The sequence below is a fragment of the Pituophis catenifer genome, unplaced genomic scaffold (genome assembly GCF_029215685.1).
Source record: "Pituophis catenifer annectens isolate HBS135680 unplaced genomic scaffold, rPitCat1.0.hap2 SCAF_16, whole genome shotgun sequence".
Lineage (NCBI taxonomy): Eukaryota > Metazoa > Chordata > Lepidosauria > Squamata > Colubridae > Pituophis > Pituophis catenifer.
This window is the reverse complement of record NW_027256896.1, coordinates 17,631,175-17,649,274: the sequence shown is the minus strand read 5'-3', so window position 1 is coordinate 17,649,274 and position 18,100 is coordinate 17,631,175. Positions and strand designations below refer to the sequence as shown.

The following is an 18,100-nucleotide window of genomic DNA, read 5'->3' as shown; positions in this document are numbered from 1 at the left end:
CTCATTTCACTACACTAGATCTGGGTGTATTTCACTAAAAGCTAAATTCCTCTGTGCTTCCTCTATGCTTTTGCTAGGATTCCCTTAAGCATTACTTTATTTTTAATCCTTTAATGCATTATTCTATTTTTAATCATTTACTCAACGACTGTGGTTGGCTCTCTTAATGGTTGAGCAACATTGTAGAATAAGAATGACCTTGCCTCAACAATAAGGCTGCGTGTGTATTTGTATCAATCTAAATCTACAGCTAGATTTGGCAGCCAGCTTTGGGGGAATGGCTCAATTCTCGAGTGAAGCTTCAATCTAATCTATGCAAGGAAGCAGAGATTCGGATGATGGTGAAAATCCGAAGGCCACAAAGGAACGTCCATCTAACTAAAGGTTGATTGTTCTCATTGTCAGAAAATTTCTCCTTATTTCCAGGTTGAATCTCTCCTTGGTCAGTTTCCATCCATTATTCCTTGTCTGGTGTATAGGTGCCTTGGAGAATAGCTTGACCCCCTCTTCTCTGTGGCAGCCCCTCAAATATTGGAAGACTGCTATCCTGTCTCGTTCTTCTCTTCATTAGACTAGCCATGCCCAGTTCCTGCAACCGTTCTTTGTATGTTTTAGCCTCCAGACCCCTCATCATCCTGGTTGCTCTTCTCTGCACTCTTTCTAGAGTCTCAACATCTTTTTTACAGTGCGGTGACTAAAACTGGATGCAGTATTCTAGGTGTGGGGTATTTGGCTATTGTAGATTAAAGGGAGGGGGGCTCTCCTCCCGCAACATTTATGAGGGCCAAGAGGCAAGAAAGGCAAGAAAACGAAAAAAATCCAAGCGGTGCAAATCAACCTGGGTATGAAAAGATGTGCCACATGCTTCTTGCTATCCTTTTGGACCGCGAGGATTGCAAGTGGGCTGCTGTGTATGTTTCAAGGTGTTTCTTCCCCTTACAGTCATCACCTGCAGGTTGGGGGAGGTAAGAGGAACGAATACAGAGCACATTCATCGATCAACTCATCAATCAATTGCGCAATGCAATACGGCTAGACCAACTTTCAGTACAGAAAACGACTGCGGTAAGGTGGGTGGGACAATAGATTTGATAAATAAATCAGTGAAATTACCGTATTTTTCAGAGTATAAGATGCACTTTTCCCTCCCCTAAAAGGGGGTGAAAATTTAGGTGCGTCTTATACACCGAATGTAGCCCCGCCCACTCACTGGCCCCCACCCTTTGGCCTCTGCCTCCCAGCAGTTTACCTCCTTGCAAGCAAACAGCAATGAAAAACAGCTCCTTTCAGCTTCAGCACACCCTAATTAGCACAAGTTGATTGGATCGGCCTCCCGACTCTCAGCTGATTTGCTCTCAGCTGTTTTGCGCAGGGCTCTGCTGCTTGCTGCAAGGAGGTAGATTGCTGGGAGCAGATTTTTTTTCCCCTTGTGCTAATCAAGCTATGCTGAAAACGAAACTGAAAGTAAAGCAGGCTGTTTGCTGCAAGGAGGCAAAATTGCTGGGAGGCAGAGGCAGATTTCTTTTTCTTCTTTTCCTCCCCAAAAAAGGTAGGTGCATCTTATACTCCGAAAAATACAGTACTTTCCAAACAGTCCTTAAATCTTAATAGGGGTGTTTGTGAACACGGCCACTGCTGAGGCAGTGCCACACACTGCATGCAACAAGACAATCGATAACCCCTTCCCAACCCCCCAGTACATGTTGCCAATGCAGGAGGCAGCAAAGGGATGCAAAACAGGGTGAAGTGTTGAATTGGAGTTGCCCATCCGAGTTTGAATTTTTTTTTTTTTGGTTTGTTCCAGGTTTGAAATAGCTGTGTTGAATTCAAACCTTGTTTTTCATCTCGAAATAGGGATTAGAAGCTTTGAAGGTTTGAATCTGGAAGGCCTGTACCCAACTGGGGATCACCAATGGAGTGGAGGACAAGCAGGCAGGAGTCCAAGATTTTTCTGACCCATATAGGCATATCACAAATTCTGCTTCTGGGTCGCTGACAACTTCCATGCTTCAGGCGGGCAATCTTGGCTTTAGGTGCCCTTCAAAACTAAATCTCATAGATGGCTGCATGTCTATAAAAAAATATCTGCTTTTCTGGGTTGTGCACGAGACAAATCAAGCAAATAATGGAAGCTCCCTGAAAGTACAACATGCTGCTGAATCGCAACCAGCATGCAAAGTTTTTCCAGCTTCCACAAGACCAATGGAACATGGATGCAACACGTGGAATTCTAACCAGGGCTTATTTCTTAAACAATGGGAAGCTGTACTTACACATGGACTCTCCGTTCATACCCAAGTGGCTTTCATCCCTGAGAAATTCTTTTACATTCATGCTTCCACAGTAATTAGAGTGAGCTGCAAGAGAGAGAGAGAGAGAGAGAGAGAGAGAGAGAGAGAGAGAGAGAGAGAGAGAGAGAGAGAGAGAGAAATAAATAAAATGAGTCTAAATTGTATTGTGTGCTAGAGAAAAAAAAGAGAGAGAAAGAATAGCCTTGAGGTGAACCCAGTATGTTTTTTAGAAGTTTTTCTTTTAACGTTCAGAAGCAAAGAACAAAGCAGCAGGGAAAGCAACATTATCCATCAAAGCGATTTGCCACCCAATACCTGAGTGAGAAATGTGTTAAATTAGGTCTCACCTGGTCAAAGGTAAGCAACCTAATACTATGTTAGGTCATTACTGAAACAAAGAACAGAGGGAATTGGTCCCCAGAGAAATAGTTCCTAGGACAAAGTAAGCAGGAAAAAAAAGTGAAAGAAATTTGAATATTCACTATGATATAAATAGAGCTTGTGTTTGAGATAGTCATTGGAAGTCTTTTATAAAGGCTTCACGGTTTTGCTATAATAAATCTACTTGTTCGAGCCCTCATGTTTACTGAAAATATATTCTTGCAATATTTTGCCTTCTCAGCCAACAGAGTTCTGACAAGCAAAACGGGAGAACACAATCCTTTTATTGGAAATGGGAGGCAAGTCCAATTAGATGTGCATGAATGATGTGCATCAGTGGTGAAATCCAAATTTTTAAACTACCAGTTCTGTGGGCGTGGCTTGGTGGGTGTGGTGTGGCTTGGTGGGCATGGCTTGGTCAGGGCAGGGGAAGGATACTGCAAAATCTCCATTCCCACCCCACTCCTGGGGGAAGGATATTGCAAAATCTCCATTCTCACCCCACTCTGGGGCCAGCCAGAGGTGGCATTTGCCGGTTTTCCGAACCATTCAAAATTTCCACTCTCCAGAACCTGCTGCATTTCACCCCTGGGTTCCCCTCACACATATGTGCTATTCATTCCCGACTCTAGGGGGCAGTGCTCATCTCCGTTTCAAAGCTGAAGAGCCAGCACTGTCCGAAGATGTCTCTGTGGTCATGTGGCCGGCGTGACTCAATGCCAAAGGCGCACGGAACGCTGTTCCCTTCCCAACAAAGGTGGTCCCTATTTTTCTACTTGCATTTTTTTACGTGCTTTCGAACTGCTAGGTTGGCAGAAGCTGGGACAAGGAACGGGAGCTCACCCCGTCACGCGGCACTAGGGATTCGAACCACTGAACTTCCGAACTTTCAATTGACAAGCTCAGCATCTTAGCCACTGAGTCCCCTATATAACCACCCAATACAAAACACCAAAGAAAGAAAATCCAGGATTTAAAGGTGAAGAGAACATAGTTAAGGGATTAAGTGACCAAGTTCCATAACCGAGATTCCTCTTTTTGTTCCAAGCCACATCATCCATCATGCCACTGCAAGAAAGAAATGGAGAAAAGGAGGATCCAATACCCAGGTGCTGCATATTGTAAAAGCAGGTGAAGCAAAAAGGAAGCCGGCATCAAAGATACCCTGAAGTTGCAGATGCATGTCTGAAAAGACACTACGGAATTGTTTCCTCTGAGGTGTGCAGCGTGGAGGGAGAGCGCTTAAGAGCTTAAGAAAAGCTTAAAACTGAAAGTACCTGTACAGTCATAGCCCAGTTTCAGGAAGATCATCTGAAACACCTGTACTATGAGAGTTGTGAAAGATGTTGAGGCGTGCTTGGCTGCTCGCAGGACCTTACCGCGGTAGTAAAGGAGACCCCCTATTGGAAAAGCATCGGGACAAAATGATTATTTTCCTGTTTTTCTAGTGACTGAGAGGGTGGGAGGGAAAAAGCAAGCGTAGTAAGGGCGGGATGCCGAAATTGACGTGCCAAATATCGTGAGCCTACACGCTGCCAAGAAGCAACCCTGGTTTTTTTTTCCAGAGTTCGGTCGTAGAAAACCAAGTGGGAAAGGAAGGGGAAACAAACAGGATGTTCAGGGTTTTATTTGTAGCTCTTCTTTCCTTAATGGTGTGTCGAAGTATAATTCTGGGACTGAGCAAACTTGAAACCTTCCTCTGAAATTGAAAGACTTAGCAGAAATTACCTTGCCAAGTTGAGTTTAAATTGAGGGGTCCTTGGTGGTTTCTGAGCTTGGCTGTTTTCTCGCAGATGCTTCCTTACCCAAACTAGATAACAATATCAATGCTATAAGGTCAAACCCCACTCTCTTCTAGCACTGATGATGTTACCTACTGGGTAATGAAACGTTTGCAAGGATACAACCTCAGAGAGCACCAACTTCTCATTTCAAGCCTGAGCCAGAAATATTCTCCTTTATCGCGTTTAAATTCATGTGACTTTATTTACTCTGTCAATACTTTTATTTACACAGCAGTGAGAAGGAACACTTACAGGATTTGTATTTTTGGCTTCGATCCCTAGAGTAAACTCTTGAGGTTGGCATGGAGGATGATGAGTAGGCTGTAAGGGCTTCCTTCCGTTCGGAAAGCATGCTGCAGTCGTGGCAGGTGTATCCATTGCTGAGTTCAGCCTGCTTCTCCATTGTGGCAATATCACCATTGGCCTGGATGGAAGTCGTCTCCCCACCTGTTGAATGGCAAAAATAATAATAATAAAAAAAAAATTGTCCACCAAACCAAATCTACTGGAGTGGCAAGAAAAGCCATCGAAGTGAAAAACATACAAGCCGGATTACCTTTGAGGTCCCCATCGTCATCGAGACCTAAGAAGAGATAATTTGTTTTGAGTCCAAGGAGGTCAACAAGCTAACAATTTCTGCTATTTCTAAAAACACAAAACGAGAAGCAGAGGTGGAGGATTCCATACATTCAAGACAACAGCAGGGTGATTTTTAAGACCACACCCAATGTAGCCATTGTGTTATTATCTAACAAGTTATATTTCCTGATGGAAAAGCCACACAAATCTGTTTATTTTACAATGTGACTTCTTGGGAGACCAGCTAATGAAAAACATATGTTTTTGTTACCTTTTTTTTGCTGTAACAGTAACTCATAGTAGCAGGCTTGTTAGGTGACATCAAAGTAAGCTTTAATCTACACTACTAAAGATAAAAATGATGTGTCTCTAACCGAGATAAGGGAATGCTACACCTAAGCTAGTGGCGTATTAAAGCACTTTTTTTCCCCCTGATGATTCAGCAACAATTTCTTAGAGAGTCTGCAGACTGGTAATTAACTCCACTCCTGTACTTCTTACACTGAAGGAAGCGGGCACTGGGCTGAACGGGGCCAAACTTTGAGTCAGAATGTTTTCAGAGTCATGCGGCTGCCCTCTGCAATGATGGCCTGATCCTGGGAAAAAGATGACTGTCGAAGATGAGTTTGCTTTTGGGAGCTGCAGGCAAGGCTATCATCTATGCCAGGGGTGGGCAACTGTGGCCCTTTTACAACCTGTGGACTTCAACTCCCAGAATTCCTGAGACAGCCAAGCTGGTTGTAAAAGGGCCACAGTTACCCACCCCTAATCTATGCCAGAGGTCTTCAAACTTGGCAGCTTTAAGACTTGTGGACTTCAACTCCCAGAATTCTCCAGCCAATTCTCCAATTCTGGGAGTTGAAGTCCACAAGTCTTAAAGCTGCCAAGTTTGAGGACCTCTGGTCTATGCCCTTGTGCGTTCCAAAGCACATTTCCAAGATAATTTACAAGTGCTGTTGTCAGCCTTACTAGATAGAGCAGACAATGTAGGAAGCATCACCAGATAAGATAATTCTATGGTAAAACCACATTAACAGAATCTTGCATGTCTGAAAGTCTAATTCTCCCACAATCTCTTTTACAGCCCAGGAAATTAGGGAGGGTCAATTTTGAGCGTCTTGCTCCATCCGCCCATTATGCAGCTGTGGGCTACGTTCTCTCTTATCTTTTCCCTAGGTAGCAGTCTTTGCTCCATCTCCCAAGGATCTTTCACACATACCGTTATAACCTGTTGTGTTAAGAGTCTGCACTTACCCCAGAAATGGTCAACAGTCGTCTGTTCCTTTATTGAAGACTCGTCCAGTAAAGTTGAGACATAAGACCCATCACTTGTGCGGCTGCTGAAACTACTGTGGCTAAAAGCAGCAGAGCCCGGCATTTTTCTCCTTGAAGTGGTTCTTACCGAACTGGACTGTCTCATTGTAGTTTTATGCTGTTTGATCATCCTTAACGGAAAAAGGAAGAGTAAGAGAAAAAACCCAACAGGGTTAAAATGCAGGAAAATAATAATAATAATAATAATAAAACATTTGTGAGTGCAGGAGAACTGAAAGAGGCAACGTAGCACTCCCTATATAGTGTCGATGTTACTATGGCTGTTTCAGGAGAAGAAATCAGAAATTGGCATTTCCTTCCTGCTCTTCGTCTTTTAAGAGTCTCAGAGGTATACGTTTGGCTCTGTGGTGAAATCTAAAATTTGTTACTACTGGTTCTGTGGGCATGGCTTGATGGGGTGGGGGGTTAATGTGACTGGGTGGGCGTGACCAACTTTTTTTCTTTTAAAAGCATTTTTTTCTACAACCTCTTTGGCTGAAGAGGTTGTAAAAAACATGCTTTTAAAAGGCACTGATGATCCCAGCTGAGCGGCACAATCATCAGAGGCTTTTTTTTTTTTTACTTTTAAAAGCATTTTTTCGGCCAAAGAGGTTGTAGAAAAAATGCTTTTAAAAGTAAAAAAAAAAAAAAGCCTCTGATGATCGTGCGGCTCAGCTGGGCATGCGGGGTGGGCAGGGATTTTTGCTACCGGTTCTCTGAACCACCTGCCGCTATCGGTACTGGATCAGGCGATCCGGTCTGAACCGGGAGCATTTCACTCCTAGTTTGGCTACTGGAATGAACGGGAAATATAAACCAGAGTTTGGATTCTGCATTTTAGTGTCATATTATGGAAGGAATCCTGGCTCAATCAAATGTAATGGGAACTAATTATGGCCCGCTGTCCAAATGTCAAATCATGACCATATACCATATATATATTGCCATCCAGGAAGTGAGCATCTGCACAGAAGCCATCAAAGATCGAAGTACTTGTTAAAATAATGCCAGAAAATGTTGGAGCCCCAATTATGAGTGTCCTGAATTTTAAACATGGAAGTAAGGCCCACTAAAATCAGGCAGAAGTGAAGTTACTTCTAAATCTGTCTGACCTTGGCAACTTTAAGACTTGTGGACTTTAACTCCCAGAATTCTCCGGCTAGCCCTGTTCTAAATCAAGGGACAGCATCTGAGATTAAGCTTCTCGAGTCCCAGGACTTCAATGTGTGTACTAAGTTCATGTACGAGCTCCCCCCGGAGATATGGAGGATCCCGGATCTGCGCACCTTCCGTCACGCGCTTAAGACTTTTTTATTTCATCAAGCTGGCCTGGCCTAAATCTTCTCCCCCTTTAAATATAAATTTTAAATATAAATTTTAATTTGTTTTAAATTATGGGGTATTTTAAATTCAGCCAAATTATTTAATTCATTTTTAATCTATTTTAAATTTTTGTATTTATGTGTTTTATCTTGTGGCTGTTCACCGCCCTGAGTCCTTCGGGAGAAGGGCGGTATAGAAATGTAATAAAATAAATAAATAAAATGTGTAAACCTTGCCCCATTTTTATGCCTAAACCACAGCGAGATGTTCTATCACGCTTTCCCAGAAATTCGGAGTGCTGTTCAGAAACCACGAAATATGCACGGTGCATTAAACTACAGACCATTCGATGGGACGGGACCGAGGAATTGATAACGTCAGAATGGTCAGTAGCAAACAAAATGCTTACTGGGGTGACTGATCTGCAAACATCTTCTTCCCAGCATAGGTGCTGCCACTTCCGAGGAGACCTTCGTCTTTACCCGCTGCAGACAAACGTAAGCTGCGCCTTGACATTCTTGGTGAGTCAAAGACAGGGTCCAACTTGTGCGCGGTCTCGAACTCTAGGGCGGTCAACGAGTAACTTGAACTGCAAGAAAACACAGACATGGTTTTGGGTTGTCCGTTGCGTAGATTGCAATTTGCAACTCAGGATATATATGTATAAATCTTTGCTTGGTTCTTTAGTATCCATGGCAGTTGATACAGCTTTTCCTGCGCGTTAAAACTTCCCAAAACAGGTACATGTATTTATTGACATTTATTTAATATTAGCTACTGCAATATGGAAGCTGCCTAAAATAATTGAAGAAACGGGAAGTGGCAAATGCTGATCACTATCCGAAGGAAGTTTAATTTTAAAGTTTTGTAGTTCATCATTCCCAGAAGCTTATTCTGGCCATTGCCTTGGTTTACTTTAAACCATGGTTGTCCAACCTTTTCGTCTGCTTTGTACCATCTTTGGCTTGCTTTTATCAAGGTGGTGTAAGGTTTCCTGCCTAAGCAGGGGGTTGGACTAGAAGACCTCCAAGGTCCCTTCCAACTGTTATTCTATTCTATTCTAAGGTACAATTTTATTTGTATGGATTGGTGAACCACCCAGACTTGCCGGTGTGAAAATAAATGAATAAACAAGCCACAAGCAAATAAATAAATAAATAAATAAAGCACTTGTGATTCTTAGCTAGGATGTTAGGCATTATATTGTTACAACTATTATACTATTATTTATCAAACTGAGAGCGCTTTCTTCTCATCCACACAGTGACTTTCTGATGGTGTTGAGTTAAAAACCGAAAAGCCATAAAGAAAACTTCCAATGTATCTTTTTGCCAACCGAGAGATTCTTACGACCTTGAATTTAGCTTTCAGAGGGTTCATAAAGTGCGAATTGCAATTTTTGGATTTTTAATGGTTACAAATAGTTCCCAAATGGTAATGTTTTTAAATCCGTAACTCCTTGATTTATGCAGCTGCTCTGCAGGGACTGTTCATTGTTTTGTTTTCCACTTGGTTTTATATAATGCCAGCTCTCTGGTTGTTCATGCACGCCTTCCTCCTTGCATGCACAACCCAAACAATTTGGGTGTGGTTGCAAAATTCTTGATTTATGGTGACTAATAAAAGTCTGAGTCACTTTCTTAATCATCGCTTCTGCTTCCATAGAATCTGCTGTAAAAATATACCTAAAAACAAATCCCCAACTGCTTCTCTTCGATTCTTACATGGAAGGCACACGGAAGGTGCTTTGCGACCGACTTTGGGAGTTTCAAGCCTGGATTTCAAACGTATCACAGACGCCACAAGACACACAACAACACAAAGGATCTTTATAGTTCAGCTTTCTCACCTGAGGGCATAAGTATAGCCAGTGTTCTCTGGCAGGCACTGGGGAGGGTTATACATGTGAAGCCGTGAAAAATCCATGGTTGCTAGTTCAAATCATGCTGCAAAAAGGCCGAAAACCCAACGCTATAACAGTTCAAAAGAGACAAAGAGAGAGAGAGAGAAAAAAAAACCATAAAAAGCTCTTGATTCCTCCAGCCTTGTTCGGGGAATATAGGAGTGTTTGGGGAAAGTGAAAGGAGAAAAAAAAATAATAATAATGCACGCGTGCACACATGACACTATCTGAAAGAGCGTGCCTGTTTTATATGACTGCCAATGTTAGATATCCCTTATCAACACTCACAGGAACCTCAACTTCCTTCTTTTTCTTTCTTGTTTCTCCCTCTCCCTCCCTCCATCCCTGTCTTTCTTTCTTTCCTTCCTTCCTTCCTTTCCTTCCTTCTTTCTTTTTCTTTCTTTCTTTCTCTTTCTTTCCTTTTCATTTTGTTTCTTTCCCTCCCTCCTTCCACACTAATGACATCCCTTCCCTACCCACCCTATTATAGAATAATAAGAAGTCATGCATGCTACGATCCTGGCTATATTTTGCATTTACAATTACTAGGCAGCGGTGCTATGAAATTCCTCAAGTTGGCACTCCTTGTTAAAATAGATATTGTTTTCTAATTTACCCAAGCATAACATTACTGAGATTTTATTTTCCACGTCAAGAACTGTACCAATCAAGAGAATTGTGTCAAAAGAAAGGGAAGTTGTTGTTTTCTGAAAGGCCCAGTTGTTTTCTTTACAACTTTTGTTTAGCGCCCTTTGGAAAAACAGGCAATTGGCTCAGCTTTCGGTTTTAAAGAGACAGTCCTATCTTGCCAGATCCCGATTTTTTTCCACTCGTCCTCTGGAAAGGCATGGAAGATTTCACCAGAGAAAGACCAAAACACTGCTCAGCATGTATGGATCACAAATCTGTATTTTAGAAAGTTGTTTCAGCTTAGGGTTTTAATGGCCTGAACTATGGAAGCTACCTTTCAAGCTGAGAAGAGTTCATGAAGCATTTTCTGTCTGATTGGAACTCGTGAAAACTCTTCGAGGCAAGCGTCACGCCCTGGATGTAACTGAACCGCCATTTATGGTTTCAGCCTTGATGTAATACTGAATATCAGCTCTCATTTATCAATTATTGCAGCTATCAAATATCATTTACGGTGCAGCTTGAAAACCTAAGGCAAAATGTTAAGCCAAACCAGCTTCGACTTGCAAAATCTGCAAAGAGCTAAAGCAGCCCAACCCCAAATGTTTTTTTTTTTTTTTTTAAAGTTGTGCATTTGCTCTGGGAAATCAGCTCCTCTTAGTTTTTGGGAGAAATATATCTTCAAGGTTTGCAGAGGGGGGGAAAAATCTGTTTTAAATAATACCAGGAACACAACTGAATTGTGTTTTTCTACTGCTTTGGGTTTGTTTTATGTATATATGCTGCTTTTTTAATTGTTTACGCCATAGGAAATGGCAACGGTCATCAGAGGACAGTACAGATCCCAATTGGGAATTCTCATTGTGTGAATTAAAACAACAACAAACTTTGGAGGAACAGGGGAGAGAAAAGAGCTACGCGTTCCAAAGGATTTGCACTTAAAACAAACTGTACCTCAATTAAAATGTAAAGTATTAGGAAACAGAATACAAATGTATTAAAATGTTACGAGGGAAACATGCTGGCATTTTAAGGGACAGTTTTATCTTTCATAAATTTGTCCAGCATCCTTTAAAAAGAAAAGGAAGTGTTGTTTTAATTTTGAGCTGTAAGAATACAGCTCCTGAGTCTTTACTTTTCTGTTTTATTAGATGAATGCATGTTTAGCCTTGAGAGAAGTTTGAGTAATTCAAGGGTTCTTAAAGTGTGGGTCATGACTTTGAAAGAAGTCGTGGGCATTTTAGAAAGGACTCGCAAGGTTTTTGTTAAACCTGATCAGATTTGCCTAGGCAAATGGGGAATACTGGCAGAATTCACTCCCAAAGTTAGTTTCTAGAGAAGGATAAATTTACAAAACTAGTCAGCTAGCCACTAGTTTTGGTTAGTGCCAAAATCACCCATTGGCCATGTCCATTTTCTTAGTTTTAGTCATTCAGCAGTTACACAAACTTGCTGATCATTTTAGGTGGTTGCGGTATCACAAATTTTGAAGTCCCTTGCCTTGATTTGGACTTGCCATCAAACTTAGATTTTTGGCTCAGTGCGTGTGGCGATAACCCATTTTATGGTATATCCAATAAATAATGGTGAAATAAATGGAATGTGTAAATGGACCCAATAAAGGTAAATGCAAATGAGGCTACATGCAAAGAGAAAAATAAAAGCTGCACAGAACAGTTGGGAACTTGAAAGGGAAGCCTACAATTGTGCAAATAATTAAAGCCCCAAGAGTAGACTAACACCCCACTCCTGTTTTGCACTGGAACCAGGGAAAAAATAATTTTAACACACACAGTCTACAGAAAATAGCATTAAAGCGAAAGGAAGGCCAAAATTCACCTCCAATACGAAAACAAGAGATGTTTGAATAATCTGAAAGATCTCCATGATGCTTTCACCAACATGCCAAGCAGGCTGCAAAACCCATGATTAAGAAAACAACATCACTCCCAGTTGTTCTAATTCGGTCTCAGAAACGGAGGTGTTCACTGGAGAAGAAAGCATTTCTGGTGCAGGCATCACAGTGGGAAAAAGATGTCCTCCTTTACCATCTGTCCTAAAACTGGTGAAACAGTACAGCTAATGGCAGCTTTCAAACTCTGCTTTCAATTACAATCCAGGTCCATTATCTTCCACCCAACCACAATTTTAACAACGGAAAAACACAGCTTTCGAAACCTGATTGGAAGAGTGGGACAAAGTGCCTTTGCAAGGAAAGCACACAAATGTACACAGGGCATGTGAATCTGTCCAAACGACAAAGCTCACAAATCACTTCCAAAACTAGGGGCAGGTTTTGGTGCTCAAACAACAAGCTAAACGTGGCTTGAATTTTGTTTCAAATTCATCAGGTCAGCAAACTTGGAGAACCAGTTTCTAAATGTACCCTGACCAGGAATTCTACAGTAAAATTGTAATAACCTGCATGGCTGTAATATGAAAATATTACACCTTACCCTAAAGCTGTGCCTTGGTGGCGCAGCAGACTAAAGCACTGTTAAGTAACACCAGCTGCCTGCAATTACTGTAAGTTCGAATCTCACCAGGCTCAAGGTTGACTCAGGCTTCCATCCTTCCGAGGTAGGTAAAATGAGGACCCGGATTGTGGGGGCAATAAGCTGACTTTGTATAAAAAAGAACACCGCTTGGGGGGGGGGCGAAAGCCCTACTAAGCAGGTATATACAAAAGTATGAAGGCTGTTGCTTAATGCATTGTAAGCTGCTCTGAGTCTCTGGAAAAGGGCGGCATATAAATCGAACCAATAAATAAATAAATAAATCTTCACAGAAATAAACTTCCTAGAAGTTCTGGAGGACCCGGTAAGTCGTAGTAGATAGGGAAGCCTGGGAGATGGAGTCCCAAGAGATCTGGAAGTCACCAGGTTGGGAAAGGCTGTTCCTAAGCAAATATGTAAGCATCCTAATACTTCAACTACAAGGATGATTTCAGCATCCTATCTAGAAAGTGATATAAAATGTTTTCCTGCCCAACTGGATTATTTCTTACTTCTTCAAAACTCAAAACACGTCTTGGAAGAAGTATACAATTGCTTTGTAACGCATAAAGCAATGATCTTGCAAAACAGCAAATCTACAATTAGCAAATTATGTTTTTAAAGAACTAAAGCAGTTTAAGATGCACCATAGGCATAATAAGAGACGCTTCCTGCAATCGGGCTTCAAACGGTTCTCCAAATTAATGCAGCAATTAGAAACAACTTCCATATCTGCTGTGTCTTCTTCTCCCTTCCCTTGGTAACATCAACACCAGCTTAAGTTCTGCCTGGACCTGCGTAACCACTGTTACTACCAAGGTTACTCCGAGTTGAGGGTTTTTAAGTCATCATCACTTCTGGTTTCAAATCAAACTAAAGGACCAACAATAACTGGTTTGTTCGAGGAGGCCTTCAAAACCACAGGGAAGTCACAGTGAATGGGTCATATGTTCTGAGAAGGCCAATATTGTTGACTTTCACAGCCAGTAAGCGACCTCCTCAACAAGTGAGCCAGGAATATTAGAAACAATTGTAATATCTGGTTTTTTTGCTATGGTTCCCTTGAGCCTAAAGATAGCTGAGAGACACGGTTACTTAGCAAACAACATGGCATCAACAAATCTAATTTGGACTTGGCTGTGCGACAGCTGCTCTCTTCTTCTTGGAAGCCCACATATGAAATATTAGGCTATGAAGGAATGATTTTTTTTAATTGGCAGAAGCACAAACTGTAGATATGTCCTACAGGAACCGAGCCCATAGCTATTATTTGCATACAAGCTGTCTAACTATTAAAACTGTTTTCTTACTGTACGAAATTGGGAAGCTTCCAAGAATCCAAAACAAAAATATATTTCATTCTTTTTTTCCCCCCAAACCGGCAGTTGAGCGGTGTACAGAGGTGTTACTGGCAATCCCCATTAGCCGAAGCGTTCAACTTTTGTGGTAAATATTGACTTCCGTTGGAGCAGTGGTTGAGTTATGAAAGACAGAGATCCTACATGTGGGAAGTTATGGAAGAAAGGGGGACTACGTGGACAATCATTCTACTACACGGACTATCCCAAGTTGACTCGCCAACTTGGGATAGTCAAGGAGAACATTCCCTCAGCCAGCAACATTATGATGTTAAGACTACGAAATCATTTATTTTTAAGAATACAAATGTCATGAAAGTCTTTCTGAAGATGTTGACATAAATATGGAGTTTAGGTCATCTTCGCCAAACTGATATCAATGATATTTGCTAGATTACAGTTTCTTTCATTTTTGGCTGTTGTGATCTTTCCCTGCGAGATTCATCTTGGTTACAAATAAACGATTGGTCCAGATCACAACCACGTCATGTGGAAAACAAAAGATCTTGGTTTAAATTTGGCATGGATTGCACTGATGAATTGTTCTCACACTTAGGAAATTCCTCCCTAGTCCTAGTTCTGGATCTCTCGGTTTGATAAGTTTCCATCAGTTACTTCTTGTCCTGCCCTCAGATGCTTTGGACAATAGGTCATCCCACTTTTTGCCACAGGCCATCTAGTTCAAGCAATTCATTTGCTCAAATCTTCAAGGGAGAATTGCCCCAAGGATCAACATTTGATAGAGCTCACTTTGGCAAAGAATCTTTTATTTCTTTTCTGTATAACTATAATATGCAATTAATGCAGTAGGTCAGCTTTGGGGACTAAATGATGCTTTTCAAACCAGAATGGTTGGTTCACACATGGCAGTAGGCCCAACAAGCCAACTTTTTTTTTTTTTTAAGGGAGAGAGCAGTGGTGAAATTCAATTTTTTTTTACTACCGGTTCTGTGGGTGTGGCTTGGTGGGCGTGGCAGGGGAAGGATACTGCAAAATATCCATTCCCACCCCACTCTGGGACCAGCCAGAGGTGGCATTTGCCGGTTCTCTGAACTACTCAAAATTTCCGCTACTGGTTCTCCAGAACCTGTCAGAACCTGCTGAATTTCACCCCTGGGAACGGGGAAGCTTTATGTGATACGTTTTTCTATTCCCAGTTTTACTCCATAGGTCTGGGTTATTGAAAAGAAAAAGTGATCAAAAGCACAAGTGGAATATGTGAATGCCCTCTTTAAAATATAACCAAGTGGTACAAAGCTCATGTGCTTCATTTCAGAGCTGTTAAAGTTCAGAACCATGGACATCCTTTGCCTTCCGTATTTCACTGGGGTAAAACACATGAAAACAACACAGCTGTATACACAACCACAATGCTGAACTAAAAAAAAAAAAAAAACAAATTCTACTTTCCTTGCACTGCACAGCTAATATCTGTTTTATGGGAGTACCTAATACTGCACATCAGGGCTTTTCAGAAAACTGATAATAACTTAATTATTGTGGCTCTGCTTGCTGCAGTAATGCAGAAGGGAAGAATAAGCAATAAAGCACGATTCCACTTGGAAGGTGAAGGAAATATTACTACTGCACTGATCAAAGTCGAGAGTGCACTCGAAAAACAACAACAATGTGGGTGTTTTCAAAGTGTGGTACATCAAACATGCATCCCAAGGCAATCCTCAAGTTCAACCCAGATTATACTGCACATTAAAACCGATTTAATCCAAGCAGTAACGAAGCAGCCTGTAATTTTGAACCTGGCTGCTATTTTAAGGGTGTACTTGGCAACTTAATTAATTTCTGAATTCTATTTATTTATTCAACACATTTATTTAGCCTGAATAACTCACTTCCCCAGGCAGATACCTGCATTGCTCTTACAATACAAGGGATATCTAACATTTTGCAGCCTGTTTCACACACTGTTGTGTGAAAATGCTATTAATTTACAACAGGGTGAACCACAAGAGCTTAACGCAAAGCAGAACAATCAGTTGAAAGCATGAACACAACCATCCCAAAATAAAAATAAAAAAAAAAAATAATAATTCACATGTGAATGGGCTCAAATCTAGCACACACACAGCAAGCTCGATCTGCGTTATTCCCTGGAGCGACTACCCAATGACAAAACACATAAAATGTCTTTTAGAAGAAACATTCCAAACTTAAATGAGGTGCAATTCTGCTCGTGATGCTAAGCAACAGAGCTCTTATAAGCAACTCTTGAATGTCTGATACACACGTTAAAGACTTCGTGAGATAGGATTCCTGCAAGCCAGTGATTGACACAATTGTCAATTGTTTGATGCATCAAACCAGGTTATAAAAAAATCAAAAAGGCACCCTGCTCACCAAGCCTGGCTAACCTGAGCAAGCAAATTAAATCCTTGCTTTGACAGGGTGAAAAAGAACTTGCTGGAGGAGAGATCAGTTCTGCCCAGCCAGCAGTAAACTGCAGCAAGGATCCACTGTTCAAACCTGAAAGTTTTCCAAATCCAGCATGGTTTCCACCCTTGTAGAAGGCACCGGGGATGCCTCAGTGTGGCATCCTTTTTCTAAAGCAGAATTTGCCCAAGAGAAGAAGTTTGAGAGTTGACAGCAGCTTTCAGACTCCTCTATTCCACCCTGCAGAATCCCAAAATGGCTTCCCAGCTTCAACAAAGCCTGAAGGATCAAATCTAATTTAATCCAGTCTCTTGAACTCCTCCCTGTCAGTCACAGCCAGGCTTCGAAATGATTGGCCCGAGCGAGGCGGGCCCAGCCTACTGCATTTAACTCCTTCACTCCCTTTCCAGCAATGCAAAGTCTAGAAATTGTTTGCTAAGGCTGTATTTATAGCTACAGAGGTTTTTAAATAGCTTTCTTTAAAAAAAAAAAAAAGGAAGAAAAAAGATAATGTAATTATAATGTGTCAAACTTGTATGCCGCCTGACTCTCAACGATGCTGGGCAGCTCAGAACCAGCAAAGAAATTGCAATAAAATAAATTACAAAATCAATCAATAAAATCAACTGATGTGGAGAACTCCTAAAAAGATAAAAGAATGTTGTGCCGCAGATCCTATCAACCCTTCTTGCATTTATTATTGATTTAGTCCAGTTGCAAAATTCAGTGATTGCAATGTTTTGGAAAAAAGGGGAAAAAATTAGTGGGGGAAAAGGATTATTTCAGAACCGTTGCTGCCTTTTATAAAAACAGGTGAATTTTGGAGTCCTTATGAAATGCAATTCCATTACCCCTTCTATGGCAGAGCCATTTCAAAAGAAGGATCCCATGGCTAACACACAGAATCAAATGCTGATATGAGGAAAGGGCTTATTTAAAATCAACTCTCCAGACATTTGTCATCCATGCAAATCACCAAAAATTCTCCATTTTCATCCACGCAAATTGCCATTTTAAGGTCAGGGACGCTTCCTGCCTGCCCATCCTAACGTGCATTTTGGAACCATTCATTTTTCTAACTCTTTGCCTGGTCCAATAAACAGGAGACGGCGTTGGGACAAAATGCTACAGCTAAATTTTAGTATTTAAATATGGATAGGGCCTATGTGCTTCACACACCGAAGCTCCTGAAATCAGCCGAGGTACGGTGCTTCATTCCAAGCCACCTTGTGGTTTGTACAGACTAGTCTACACCTTGCTGCGGCGATGGGGAAAAAAAAAACAGCTTTCCGGAGCACAACTCTCACTCCTGCCACCTGTTGCTCACCTGGTGATGTTTCTTCACCTATTCCCAAAGAAGCTCCACTCTGCAGCCTCTCTTGCTTTTCCTGACCCCCTTAAAACTTTAAAGGATTCTGAAAACCTTTTAGAAAAATGAGCTATTAATACTGCATCCATCGCCATGTGTCTCCTGGCACGGATGCCCCATCTTGGCAAACGGCCTTTTATTCACTGAATGATGCCAGCAGCGACCAGCAAGATGCCAAGCCTGGAGGTTGTTGAACCAATGCTATCAGAGGCCTTGTTTCATTTGAAAATACCCGAGTCCAGATAAACAGAATGCTGTTTTGTTTACCAGCTGTCTGGCCCCAGC

At 41.5% G+C, this 18,100-nt stretch overlaps 1 protein-coding gene across 5 annotated transcripts in view; it reads right to left on the bottom strand.

Moving 5' to 3' along the window:
* SUN1 (Sad1 and UNC84 domain containing 1) overlaps positions 1-16,677 on the bottom strand; it is a 32,963-nt gene extending 16,286 nt beyond the window's left edge. The window contains exons 1-9 of one of the 5 annotated variants that reach the window (XM_070955260.1): positions 16,540-16,677; positions 9,522-9,643; positions 8,082-8,261; positions 6,290-6,480; positions 5,013-5,039; positions 4,709-4,903; positions 3,950-4,072; positions 2,274-2,357; positions 839-949 (exon numbers count right to left, since the gene is read on the bottom strand). In XM_070955260.1, the coding sequence (XP_070811361.1) occupies positions 839-949; positions 2,274-2,357; positions 3,950-4,072; positions 4,709-4,903; positions 5,013-5,039; positions 6,290-6,480; positions 8,082-8,261; positions 9,522-9,598 (988 nt within the window). In that variant the 5' untranslated portion in view covers positions 9,599-9,643; positions 16,540-16,677. Of the gene's footprint in view, positions 1-838; positions 950-2,273; positions 2,358-3,949; positions 4,073-4,708; positions 4,904-5,012; positions 5,040-6,289; positions 6,481-8,081; positions 8,262-9,521; positions 9,948-16,427; positions 16,488-16,539 lie in introns of those variants that run through there. The other 4 variants (XM_070955261.1, XM_070955262.1, XM_070955264.1 and 1 more) reach the window with 4 other exon arrangements.
* Between the last annotated feature and the right edge of the window lie 1,423 nt (positions 16,678-18,100).